Here is a 14126-nt window from a genome sequence, read left to right as displayed (position 1 = left end):
AGGCAGCCAGCTACTATAACGATCGTGTCAATCTAGGTAACAATCTCTTTTTCGCCATCACAATCTATTTCAACGAGGAAGTCACAAAGTTCAATTTTGAACACACTCGTCCAAATACTGAAGGTTGTTAGGTACTTATTGTAAATATAACATTTGCTCTTTGATGTCGACCGAGATTTTTGAAAGAGTTAAAAGCAACATTATAGACTAGCAAGTAAGCAAAGGCCAACAACAGCTTAAATAACATATAACTCTGAGTAAAAAGAATTGAAGACTAGTCACATCTCCCTAAGCATTCCAAGTCTGACAGAAGTAAACATAATTGTGCAACAACAAATATAATAATAAAATAATTAACATAAAATGAAAGTAATACAACACGAGCTCGACTAAGGGTTTGGCATAACATAGACATATGACCACAGGGAACACACCCTAGATATGACACCCACCAACTTGCTCACTACTCCCCAAAGCTTCCAACAGTTGATTGTAATCGTAAACACTCATAAGTTGGGGTGGTGGAAACTGTAGGTTTATTATATGAGGATAGGGAGGCAAGTCCTCGCAACTTCACCATAATGTTAATGTCCATGGGTAGTAAGCTTCAGGCTTCTCACTGTAATGTTGGGAACTCAGTTGATTGAGTGCTCTACAATTGTGTGCGAGTGAGGTCTCATTTTTCTGTGGTGGCTTGGGAGTGGCTGACGGTACTCGATCTAGGTGGCGTGATGACCTTTGGTATGGTCTGGCACCTGGTTCTGTATTCTTCTGCTTGATTTTGTGATCATGGAATGAGTTCTCATGTTGCAGTGATGGCCTCGGAGTGACAGACATTTGCCCATGATCTCGTTGGCTACACGTTGTGTTGCGTTGGAATAGTTCGGTCTGGCACAGCTGGCATTCTGCAGTCTTCTTGAGCCTGTGAAGGAGGTTGCCCAAGGATGCAGGGCTGTGCCGTATGGGGGAGTGGGAGTGCCTGACAATTGTCCTCAACCTTAGAATCTCCCCTCCTAACCAGCAAGCTGTTAACAAGTCTACGTGATGCATCCCCTAATAGTCGACCTGAAATGATTCCAGGAGCATTTGGCCTGGAAAAACAAGGAAAGAACACTCACAAGAAAGAAAAAAAATGTATTGAAATAGTTGGCTATGAGTGAAATTCTTCCGGTTTCTGTAGGTATACTACCTTGCGTTCTCATTGCATCTTCCATTGTCGTGGCGTTGCGTATCTTTATGCCGTAAACCAGGCTCAGGTTTCATGTCTCTCATGCTCACCGTCTGCCGCAAGACATGTCAAGTGAAATAAACAACAGCAAGATATTGGTGTGTTTCAACATCAGTAAAAGTTGAAAGAAATATAAAGTACCCTTGGAGGAAAGTTCACCCCAGCAGGCGGTTTAGTGATATGCTTGTGTGGGTCCGGAAGCCGATATATAGCACATCTAGATTTGAAAGAAAAAGAAACAAAGGAGAAACCGTGATGAGTAGTTTTGTTAAATCAAATAAAGTACTCAAGACTCTTACATGACTTGGTTGTTCATAATATCCTCCATGCCCTCAACTGGAGACCTGAATATTTGAGGGCACAACTCTCCCGAACATGGAAAGAGATAACCATTCATTCCTTCACTGCAGTTAACGCTTAATCAAATCAGAATTAACTAACTTCTACCAAGAACGTGAATATCAACAAAATTTCCATGAGAAATTAAGCATAATGGTGTAAAGAACCCAAGGAGTTTCCTAGAAACCAGATCGGAGTCCAGAGAACCTTCCCAAAAACTTGTACAAAGCATCAAAATGAACCATACAATTCATATTTGTCTTAAAGTTAATCAGATTTGATGAACTTGCATGCTAACAAGGGGAAGGTGTGATTGGACGAACTTGCATGCTAACAAGGGGAAGGTGTGATTGTGCCCATCATGATCCCATCATGATCATATTAATATGCTCATAAAGGAAAGATTTTACATGATACAAACCTAAGTTCAGGGTTTATTTTTTCCTTAACCCGATTACGTTTTCTTCCCGTCAGCTTACGGCGGTCGTTGAGCGAGTATATACTAACAGAGAGGGGGTGAGAAGATGTGACAAAAAGCATGTCAAACATCACACTATTTCTCCGCACTTCTTCTTGCTGCAGAAATGTAAGAAGTTAATTATTCAAAGAGAAACAGGGATATGGATCATCTAGACCTCATCAAGGATGTCTGAACCACAAGTTAGCAACACACCGTCAATGTATGCTCGACTTTTACAACCTCTGCAAGAAGGCGGGTTTCATCAATGAAAGGCAACTTCGCAATTCCCTGCAGAATAGTTTGAACAAATTATTTAAAAAGAAGCAACAACGCATAACATAACTAAAGCCAATTCATCAAATTAAAGAATAAAATAAGGGGTGAAAGCAACCAACCTGCCAGGAAAACCGCTTACCATTCATATCCACTTCAAAATCTGTCGCATCAAACAAAAGTTAGAGGGGAGACAAAACTTGATAACCATAACGCAGTCATTTTTAAACAGATTTTGTACCATTAGGATAGAAATCAACAATAGGCGAGTTCTGATCCGTCATCAATTTCCGATACTGCTCCGGGAGTGCGTGTGCACTGCATAAAGTTCAATGTAAGAACCCTCTAATAAATGGAAATTCCATTTAATTTGAAAGAAATTAGCACAGACCTAGCAGCAGGGAAGACACCCAGTAGCTGATTGAATGGCTTGAAGGGAGTGCCTAGAGTGAATGATATATTCAGCTTATCAAGACCTTTGAGATCAGAAGCAAATGGTGCATAATGATATGGATAAAACCTGAAGAAGAAAATGGCATTAGTAAACAACAAAATGAAAATCACGAGAATAAGAACTAAATACATTCACTTCATCAGAGATAAGTAATTGAGATTACACAGACGCGTAAAGATATGCAGTCTAAACCCACGGCCGATAGATGCACTCCAAACCCATGATTGTCACGTCATTTAACGACGTGCTAGAGACACATAGGCAGGTAAAAAAAATTGTAGCAGAATCTAGAAAGAGGAAAACTAATGAGAAGATAACAACCGGTTTCAATTTAGATTCTGCTACTCATTTTAAGACGTCCATTTATCTTAGACAATAATAAGCAATAACACGAAAAATAAAAGATGACAAAAGCGCCAAAGAAACGAGAATAAAAACCTCACCATTGCCAAGAACAAACGCCTTCGTAATAATAGCGCATAATCCAACATAGGCCTTCTGTGTACCTCAAAACCTGCCAGAAAAACAACAAAAATTAGCCTACAATTCCAGAAGATAAAAAAAATTAAGAAATCACTAGAAATTCGCTTAATAACTTACAACATCATTTCGTATGTCATCGAGTTCCTCGGGAGTATTTCCAGAAAACTTCTCATTATAATACCTCTCTCTCCACCCAGGTATGCCCAATTTAATCTGACCACCAACATTCATTCAGCTTATGAGATGAACTTTAACATATTGATTATTGTACTATACAACTATGATTAGACTATTAGCATTACTAGATACAAACCTTGTCTACTTCTGAATCATTAGCGTTGAAAACATCAGACTTCTCACGCAGAAACTCCTTAAGCTTTGTCTTCAATTCCTTGTTGTTCTCATGGATCTAGAAGATAAACAAAAATTAGATATAATTAGCATTCTAGACCTTCTCAATGGTCTAAATAAAAACTCATGCCGGCAAGGCCCATACCAATTACAGGTTAGCCATAGAAAATAGTCCTAAAAAATGGCTGATGGAAGTCATAATAACAATGAACTATGCCCTAAGCACGGAAACGTACATCTATTTCCGAAGTGTTTTCTGCTTCAACGATAGCAGAACCAATAGAATCCCCAGACGATAGACGTGCAACTTTGTTAGGACGTTGCATATTCTTATTTTTCAGTCCTGAGAATCTGGACGTGGCTTTTCTTGATTGTCCATATGGCGAAGGATAAGGACCTGAAGCTAGACGAGAACTATGAAAACGAGCAACTGCAACTAGGGATGGTTGAACCCAAGGCCCTGCATCATCTCCTCTTCTTGTCAGAGCTTTAGCGAGCTTTATCCTGCCTGCCTGCTTCTGAATTTATAAAAGATGACCAACAGTGAGAGAATAGAAAGGATATCACATAGGAATACAATCAATATGAGATGTAATCTACAAATTAACTAGAAATAAAAGTCTTTTAGTAAATTATCTTATATGAAATTTTGTTTCTTAATCCTCACCTCTGAAAAAAAGAACAAAAAAAACTCCCTAATTCTCACCTCAAAACGAGAAAGATGATGGGATAAATAACGTATAAAACATGTAACGGAACATGTATACATAAGAAAGAAGAGAACCTTATGCCGTTTAGCTCTTCTTCGGAATATGTTATCTTCATTACTTCCAACAGCTTGAATAAATTGTTCCACTATGCGCAAATTTGGCTGACATAAGACCCACAGTAAAGCATTTCATGCCTGAGCTCACAGATGTTAATGTAAATTATAGCATAAAAACAAAAAACCAAAAAGGAAAAAAAATTACCTTGCTTCCTTTAGTCAAATACCCACCAACTTCCCTTACTTTCTTCTTATACACAGTCAATAGCAAGTCAATTGCACCCTGGAATTAAAGAACAAAAAAATAATACCTCCATTCTAACTTGCACCTAAAAACAATCCAAATTCTTAGAATACTTATAATGCAAGAAGAAAAGACACCTAAACCTCTTAGGATATATCTGTCAAGACGGAACCACATCGACCAACATTTGATGTCCAAGACAAAATATACAACTTTTTGCTCATATAGCTGATCGAACCTTGGATTAAAAGGCTGACAATAATCAACCTCTACACGTAACTTCCATAAACACGACTTTTGTTTAATGGTGTACACTTATAATACTTTTTTTGTTCCAAGTTATGAGATTATCAATATTTTTTTAATTTTCTTCCTCAGTAGCAATATTCCTCTATATATCTGCTTTTTCATTCTTCATAAAGGCTAACAAGCTGAACGCTCACTTCCCTAAAAAAATTCTTTTACCCTTAACAAAGAGCTGACAAGTTAACTGAAATCAAACATGCAAAAATAATAAAATTTAGAAAAGAAAAAAAAAATGGAATTCCGGAAATCTTGAATAGAACAATTCCATTTGGAAGTCAACAAAACTTCATTAACTTATAAATGGTAAGTTCAAGTATGGACTCTACCTCCCGAATCTCTAATGTGGGCATATGAGGTAAAAAGTCATTACCAACAAAGAAACACATGAACACAAAATCATCCACAATGCGTTCAATGTCGCTTTCAACGGAAGCATTAGGAATACACATCTCACGTTCCAAGTACTCTCTAAGTATCCATATATGGAGAAACTGCATAATAAAAGGACCATACAAAGTGAATAACAGAAATAGCACATAAAGAATTTGACCTATTATTCCACCAGAGAACAAAGAACAAATATGAGGAAATCCTACCTGGTAAGGCTTTTTAACTACACCTTCCCCTTTCGCATCAAACTCACTGGCCTTTCTCTTTGCTTTACGTTTACGGTCAGCTAGAAAGCACTTTTTTTGCTGTTCAGGAGTGAACATGATCTAAAGTTTACCAAGAAACAATGGTTGTTATTGGTTCATGAAGTATAATGCACATACATTGAATATTTTAAATAATGAACATGTGCCATGTCCTCAGGAAGGGAGTGATACCAAATTCTCCAAAAACTGCAGCAGCGTAGCCAAAATATAAGCAAAAATACAAACCTCACGCATTATTGAAAAATGGACTTCATGGGTAGCCAAAGCTAACATTATCAAATCTGCATCCTGAAATTATAAAATCAAGTGATGCGCTGTATTCAACAACCAGGTGATGAAATCATGAAAACTAATTTTAAACAAACACATACAATCAAGAGGTATGTGAATTACATAAAATAAGCATGGAGAAAAAAAAATATACCAAACCATACAGGCAGTGACGAGTATTGGGATCAAAACCAGGAACATTTCTCTGAAGACGAATATAGGACATTATTTTGTGCTCCCCTTCACCCGGAACATTGGCATCAGAAAGAATAACCTTCACATTTTAAAAGCACTTAAAATCGGGCAAAATTGGATTCGCTATTCAGTGAAACTACCGGTTTTAGAATACAAGTAATAGTCATGTCATGTTTACCTTAATACCTTTCCAACCTGGGTCGTTGTTTAGTCTAAGATGAATGTAGTACTGCAAAGCAACCGAAAGAACAGACATAAAGTCAGTTCCAGGAGTGATCACATTGGAATCAAAAACTTGTGACGCTTCGTTCGGAGGAAGCTTTCGTCCCTCCCTCTCAAACTCCTGTCTTAATCGTGCCTCTTCAGCGGCCTAAGAGAAAAAAAAAAAAGCATAGTTTATTAAATGCTCATACCAGGAGATTATCTTCTTTGTACATAATCGTTCACGTGAAGTTGATGCAGTTGAACACTTCAATTATACATCATACTAAGGCAGGAAAAGAAATAGCCAAAAGCAATATCCTACCAACTTTTTTATACGCAAAACATATTTGTAATAAATAAAAACAGGATTTTAGCACCCAACTCTACTAACTAGAAGTTCATTCAAATGAATGGAAGATACAAAAAGCTTCCTTGAAATGAATTTAACAAAACACTCCAACTGGAGGTGATAAAGGAGAGGGGCACAGTCAATGCAATGTCTGACATGTACTAATTTTGAAAAATCAACTTGAACTCTCTATAAACTTAAGACTCAATACCATCAAATCTAGAACTGTAAAGTACAAGTTACAATCATATCATCTAATACAAGTGGTAGTCAAGGAACTTATTAGACATGTAATAGTCAGGAAGGTGGTTTACACCCTTCAACCCAGGAAAAGACTATCAAACAAAAGCACATACCGCTTCTACTGCATCTTTTGCAGCTCTAAATCGTCGAGATCGCTGTTGATTCATTTTTGCCCTAGGGGCAACACCATCTATACATTCATTTCAACAGGCAATAAACATTAAAAACAAACATTACCACTCCTTCGTCTAACCAATTTGAAGCAACAAAACATAAATAAATAAAGTTGGGAACTCACCAATAGCCATGTATAGCAATTTTCTAGGCCGGACCATGACAAAAAGCCTATCAATATAATCAAACATGCTATGAAATACCTCGCTAAAAGTTGTTGGAGAAGGCTGCACCAGTAAAATAGAACGATCAAGCAACATCAAAAAAAATATATATTAGACGACAAAGAAATTTAAATGTATTAGGCTTTTCTTCCGTGGAGAATAGGCATGTTCCTAAACTGAAAGTACAATTACTTATTCTAGCATGTGAGATTACTAGCCCAAATTTATTGGCTTTGGTCCCTTGACTTGACATCAAGTGAAAGAAATTCTTCATCAGGTTGTACGTGGACTGACTATGTTATCTCCCTTTTCATCAAAGAAAAATTGATCCTGACCAACGTTGCTTAAATTTATTAAATTAAAGCTTGGCACTCTCCGCCACAAATTTACAATGTTATCTAAAATGAAACACCACAAATGACATAGCTATATGATGCGAGAAGAGAGAGAGAGAGAACTGAATATATGCGTCAAATGTTTACCCTATCTTCTGGGTGGAAGCATGGATGAATAATGCCATTCATGTCTAGGTAGAGGTTATCAAATTCAAGATTGTTTGGATTGGGTTTGCTTGTATCAACTGGAATGGCGACGCCATCTATTACAACGGGTGCTTCCTCTATTACATCCGCAACTACCAATGGATACTTCTCTGCTAACCACTTATAGAAGGCTGGAACTCCCATGTCTGCTCACTTGGAGCCTGTAGCGTCTCAAAATCCTTTATGCAACACAACCTCACCTGAGATTATATATATAGATATATATATAAAAACAAAGATAATGAAGTTTTGTCAAAAATGGACTCAAATAAGAGGTAAAATAGCAAGTTGACCTGCCTGTAAGGAAAAATAGACCATGAGTTTTTGGGAGTATAATTCCACTCCCTTGTTTTACAAAACCCAAAAATTGCTAGCAAGAACTACAAAACATAAAAAGAAAAGGGGTCTATCAAAAGCATCCACCTCTCATTCAAGAAATATATATATATATATATGAACACATAATATATTCTTCAGAAAAATTTTCACATTGATTCATAGAAAATAATGTGTCAACATGCCATTGACGGTGTTCTTTTATTTTTCATAGTGGTTCAAGTACTCATCTGACATTTCCTAACACTAAAATTAAGGTTGAAAAAAAAAACATAATTTCCATCAACTATCAATACTAGAAACTTAAACACTATTTACATATAAGTTAGTACTACTGATTCCCTTCCAATGTTCACCACAAAAAAAAAATGCACTAAAGTACATACACATTCATGTGCATACAACACAAAAAGTTCAAGGAAAACCTCTCAAAGGGAGAAAAGAAAAAACAATAGCCAAACATAAGATAATAGGCCATAACAATGTGCTAAAACAGCATCCTTCGAAAAGAAATAATGTGCATACAACACAATTGAAACACCATTTTTTCCATTAATTTTTCTTCAAATTCAATACGTGCTAATTCCTTTCTTCACTCATCTCTGACTTATATATTCACAAGAACTCGATATACATCATTTTGATTTCTTCATAATATGAATGAGTTTGCATTGGCGACTGACAACAAAGGGGAAACATAGGGGAACTAATACACGTGTAGATGCTACTATTGAAACCGTCCAAGGAAAATAATGCGACTCAGCCTCCCTACCAATGAGGAATTAAAAAAGATACAACTGAATCATTGGAATCTAGAGAATAAACAAATAAATAAAAATCCTTCTGTCATCTAGATGAGATCCTTCTCTAGTAAGTCCCTGATCCCTATATATTCACTCGATCCACTCTTCACCTCTTTCCTAGAAAATGTTTTTTAGCAGACTAAACAACAAATCAATTAGAGGGTCTTTTCCATGCTCAAATTCCATTAGAAACTTAGCTGTCGTAACGTGGTCATTGACTCGAGGAAATAAAAAAGGTAAAACATCTAGAGTTTTAAGAAAATAAATAAAAGAATTTTTTTTGCAAAAAGAAAAAAAATAAAAAAAATAAAAAGAGTAGAAAGAAAAACAAAATGGCACGCACACAAGTTGGAAAAGATAACCGTATAGTCAACCGTTAGTTTCTCAGCCTACATCCCTTTTTTTAGGAATTTGAAGCTTCTTGGAATTCGTTCTTCAAGTCATTTTCACCAGTTATATTCTTTTGACTTAATTTAGGGCATATTGAGAAATTCTGGAGAACTTGAAGACCCGAACCAAGCTCGAGAAGTGGACAAACAAGAAAGTAACCACATGGAGCAAGTTCTAAGAAATAGTTGTAGGAGTCGATTAGGATCGAGGAAAAATTCCCGAGTATCATGATTAGAAGCCTAATTGATCTAGCCTCGTGATAATTAAGTTTAGATAATGTGAATAGTTTATAATTCAATTCTAACTACAATTATATAGCTTCCACACGCATGATTTGTGAACTCTGATAGTTTATTAGACTTTTATGCTTTCCAGTATGTTGAGGTTGGAGTATGTTGAGGTTGGTTTATTATCACTGAATGAGCATAATGAGCATGTTGTATGCCTTTATATGTTCATTATGCATGATTTAGGGTTTGGATAGGGTTTGGATAGCCTGTAACACTTATGAGTTAGACTATCGCTATGCGCCATAGTGTTAGTTTTGGTCTCCATGGGCTACAAGTTAATGTTTCACGTATTTTGGTCCTAGCACCTAGTCATGAGTTCCATAGCCCCCTTGGGTTGACCAGGTTCCTTATAGGAACGAATAGGGTGCAACCCCTATTCGTAAACCAAACAGGGGTTAGGGTCTACTTGTTACACATGGCTTAATTGTCACATATGGTGGATTCCAGGAGTCACATAAGGTATACTATTGAAGTACTATCGGCAGTGCCTAGTGGGGAGCCATGGCATTTTTACTGTTCCAACCTACATGGCGTAGTGACAGGTAGTTTACTGTTCTAGCCTAAAAAGGCAAAGTAACAAATAGCTATTGTTCCTAAGACAAGTAGTTTTATTGTTCTAATCCAAGAAGGGTACATGAGCAGGTAGTTACTATTCCAGCCTGGAAAGGCAAAGTACAGGTAGTTTACTAATCTTAGAGACAAGTAGATGTTGCCCAACACCACTAGGGAGAACCCTTCGCTCAGTAGGTAGACATGTATGGAGTATGGTTACCATGTTAGAGCAAAAAGGGCTCCTCAAGTACTATGAGTATTACCCTAGGGCCTTTCCATGGGCGACAGCGACTTGAGGCGCACTTCGCGCAAGACCGACGAAGGACCTAGACATATGTGAAACCTAGAGCCAAGAGAGAGAGAAAAAAAAAAAAACCCAATTTATGAACCTAAGAGGGTTAGAATACTCCTTAAATGAGGTATAATGAGGGTTTAGTTACATAGTGACCTACAAAGGTTAGTACAAACTTTAACCACAGGTTGGTGACCTCTACGACAGTTACGAGCATATAGACTAAGTTTTCTAAGAGACTACAAGTAGATTTCTTACTGAGTATTTATACAAATCTCATCTTATTTTATCATTTTTTTTTTTTTTTTTTTTGTCAGATGGATTGTAGAGCTGTTAATGGCGGAGGCATGCAAAGCCATGCAACTACGAGGGTTGCCCATAAGATCGAGTAGTCTTCTTTCTTGTCCTTTTATTATTATTTTAAATGCTACCCTCGATTAGTAAACCATTTTTACTTTGACTCCGTGGATATTACCTTTGAACTAATTTTATGTCGTTTTGAATACATATTTGAATTTTACATTCTTGTGTCTCCCGCTACCAAAAAAAAAAAAAAAAAAAAAAATTACAAGAGGGAACTCTAAAACAACGAGTATATGCTTCTACGGAAACCGTCTAAGGGAATAATCCGACCCAGTCTCCCAGTAAAGAATCCAAAAAGATACAACAGCACTCTTGGAATCCATAAAAATAACTTTTAAGGTCCCTAGAGTCATCAAGATCCTTCATAAATATGATTGGCATTCAATGGAAGGATTTTATATTAAAAATGACCTAATTCAAATTTTACCTGGAGTTGGTTCAACCCAAAAGACCTCGACGGCGAGCGACTGGAAGAAGATGGAAAGTGTGGGGGAAGAAGACTGGAGTGTACCACGGCGACAGACAGCTGCAAAAGAAGGTAGTCGACACTGATGCGGCTGCGGCAGAACACGAGGGTGGCTCGCCGGCGTGCGGTTGCAGCAGAAAGATATAGGGAGAGAAGAAGGAAAAGAACCCGTGGGGGCAGTGGAGGGATGCTGGATAGCCAGCAGCTTACGGCTGCAGCAGAGAGGGAGAGAAGAAAGAAACTGAATGGGACAGTGAGGGGTGCCGGCGTTCGACTGCGGTAACAATATAACAAAACTGAAGGCCAGAAGTGGGATGGGGAAAGAGGAAGGATCGTAGGGTTTAGGCTTTTTTTTATACCAAATTTAAATTGGGTTTAAATTACAACTTAGTCCCTAAATACGGATTCCTCAGTTAAGTTCGTAACACATTTATTTATTTATTTATTTTCAAACCAATTTTAATATATATTTTAAAAAATTACTTAAAAATTATTTTTTAATTATTGGAGTATAAGTAATTAAAAAATATTTATGAAATTAAATAAATATATGTATGCATTATTTGTATAATAAGAAAAAATGTATATGTTTATATGTATATATATTCTAAAAGAACCTATAAACCAATCGAACATAAGGTTTTTATTTATTTGAACTCAGTTCATTTAAGTTCATATTTCAACCCAAATGGTAGGTTAGGTTAGGTTTGATAAGGTTTTTCGGTCCTCGAATTTTTTTAAAGCTCCTATTCAAAACATGGAGATATAAACTTGGAAAGAATTATGTATTAATCATCTATATTTTGTCTATTTGAAGCTCTTTTAAAAAAAAAATTAAGAAACAAGAGATTGATAATTTAAGTATTAGATGCTATAAAGATCGTGAATCTATTAGATGCTTTAAAGTTTAGTGCGTTCTTAAATGTTGAAAATTTAAGGACCTATTTATTAAATTTTAAAGATAGTTTAATGGAGTGATTTTTAATTTTATATTTAATAGATCAGGATAGTTTAATAAATTCTAAATTTTTTATTTTGTGTTTAATAGATCTTTATTTATTGGCTATTTAACATTTTTTTGTATTCACAAATTTATTTGACATTGAGAGGTCCTAATATAATTTTGTCACACCCTAGATTTCTACTTAACCTAAAGTCGTTACGGTATACATATCATAGATATTTTATTTAGAAATACTTCATTCAAAACTTTATTATGAAAACGTAGTCATGGATTTACTTGTTTTCTAGAACGTCTTTAAATAAAGTAACATAAATTGAAATAACATAAAGTAAAAATGTCATATACTAACCTATATGCTACGAAATTAAACGCATACTAACTTATAGTCTACGAAATTTAAATTTCAAACTACTCTATGCATGTGCCATGGTCTCTTGAGTTGCAATGTCACCGTCAACCGTACAGGAAGCCTTGCCTTTACTTAAAAAAAATAAGAGTAACACATGGCTTGAGTAGTTTAAGAAATATTCAGCAGTGATCCCGCTATTGAAGTTAGATGCACGCACGTATAATCATGAGTGAGACCTATCATACCAGTATATATTCCTTAGGCGACTATCCTAAGCGGGTAATTGGATGTATACTTACTGTTCTACACACGGTCCAGGAATGAGTATAGACCCACTAGTCAGTTTGCACACCTCTTAAGCCCCTTTCTTATCGAGCAAGCATTCTCTGGAGCTATTGATGTCGAGCACTCATTAGGAATAGCGATCGTCGCAACATTATAATAAATATAATGATCGTTTCTCTGCCTCGTAGTGTACGCATCCGTACCATCGTAAAAGAAGGGGTATCCCCCTATGCATGAACATACAATGAATGATGCATGAGGTCCCAACATTTTTCCTTTCATTATCATGTACAACAACGCCTCTTCCGCCTTCCTTTGTATCATATCATTTTATCATACTTTCCATGCATATATCGAGGTTGTGCATTATGCTAATACATCATATTGCATGTCTATCGTATCATATATCTAGTCATGTCAAACATATGTCATATCTTAAACTTGTCATGTCTTCTAATGTATCATATCATATTATGCACACATTATATCATATCATATATTATATCACGAGCATGTCGTCAAGCATATCATATCTTAACATATCATATTGTAAACATATGATTTCATCACATGTAGCATAACATTCACATATCATATCATACACGTATCATTTCCTAATTGTTCAGATATATGAGCATATGACACGTGTGAAGCTACGAACACATGTCATCATATAACATACAATTATAACCAAACTGATAGTAAGGTCATTTACTTGGTTGGTGATATGAATCCAACAACTGATCACGTGCATGTACCCGAAGGACCGATTACAAGAAGCAATGTTAAGAAGATTCAAGAGGCCTATACATTGCATCTTCAAAAGCTAGCTAGTGTACCGGTTGAAACAAATACTTTTGAGCCCAAAATTTTTTATAGCATTAAGCATATCAAATCAAGAAGATAATGGAGTGGCTGATATTGGAAAGTAATTAGAAGACTTGCCTTTGGTAGTTGAATTACCAATTAAGGGAATTATTAATGCCTTATTTGATTCATTTTATATTTAATAGCATTTATTAATAGTTTGTATGAATTCCCTTATATTCTTCAATTTGTATTTAATAGCATTTATTAGCATTTATTAGTGGTTGGTGGCTGAACTTTATTATGTTAGTGTTACCTTGACCTATTTAAAGGCATGTAATACTCATGTTTGAGGGATTTTGGTTGAATATAGAAAAAAAACCTTTGTGTTTTCTTGTTACCTTTTTGGTGTTATTCTTTTTCAAACCTTGCTTTAGGTTTGATGTTTAAATCGATTCATTGAATTAGTTTTGATCAAGCTAATTCTGGAGTGAATTGTCTTGGTATCTAAGAGTGACCATCATAGAT

General features: G+C 35.9%; 1 protein-coding gene across 1 annotated transcript; it reads right to left on the bottom strand.

Annotated features, from left to right (window-relative positions):
- Positions 1–337: 337 nt before the first annotated feature.
- On the bottom strand, positions 338–11531 carry LOC147790173 (5'-3' exoribonuclease 3-like). The gene is made up of 24 exons (XM_087128459.1): positions 11155–11531; positions 7642–7901; positions 7120–7222; positions 6935–7011; positions 6204–6395; positions 5985–6104; positions 5786–5848; positions 5501–5620; positions 5231–5395; positions 4560–4637; positions 4373–4459; positions 3825–4106; positions 3551–3646; positions 3355–3450; positions 3198–3268; positions 2692–2820; positions 2542–2618; positions 2423–2463; positions 2241–2315; positions 1989–2143; positions 1528–1632; positions 1370–1445; positions 1190–1281; positions 338–1091 (listed from the first exon to the last, which is right to left on the bottom strand). Exons 2-24 carry the CDS (start codon positions 7843–7845, stop codon positions 857–859), a joined length of 2739 nt encoding a protein of 912 aa, XP_086984585.1. The 5' UTR covers positions 7846–7901; positions 11155–11531; the 3' UTR covers positions 338–856.
- Positions 11532–14126: the final 2595 nt, after the last annotated feature.

This window comes from Cucurbita pepo, chromosome 11, assembly GCF_057944985.1.
Source record: "Cucurbita pepo subsp. pepo isolate OVF chromosome 11, ASM5794498v1, whole genome shotgun sequence".
Lineage (NCBI taxonomy): Eukaryota > Viridiplantae > Streptophyta > Magnoliopsida > Cucurbitales > Cucurbitaceae > Cucurbita > Cucurbita pepo.
The sequence above is the reverse complement of the archived record's forward strand: the minus strand, read 5'-3'. Positions and strand labels throughout refer to the sequence as shown.

What these genes read in the sequence shown, in the direction of transcription:
- LOC147790173 (XM_087128459.1), bottom strand. Translation starts at nt 7,845, where the DNA reads ATGGGAGTTCCAGCCTTCTATAAGTGGTTAGCAGAGAAGTATCCATTG. An exon ending in ATTTGACTAAAGGAAGCAAG is followed by an intron (nt 4,460 to 4,559) that starts GTAATTTTTTTT and finishes GTCTTATGTCAG; the next exon opens with CCAAATTTGCGCATAGTGGA. An exon ending in AAAATAAACCCTGAACTTAG is followed by an intron (nt 1,633 to 1,988) that starts GTTTGTATCATG and finishes CGTTAACTGCAG; the next exon opens with TGAAGGAATGAATGGTTATC.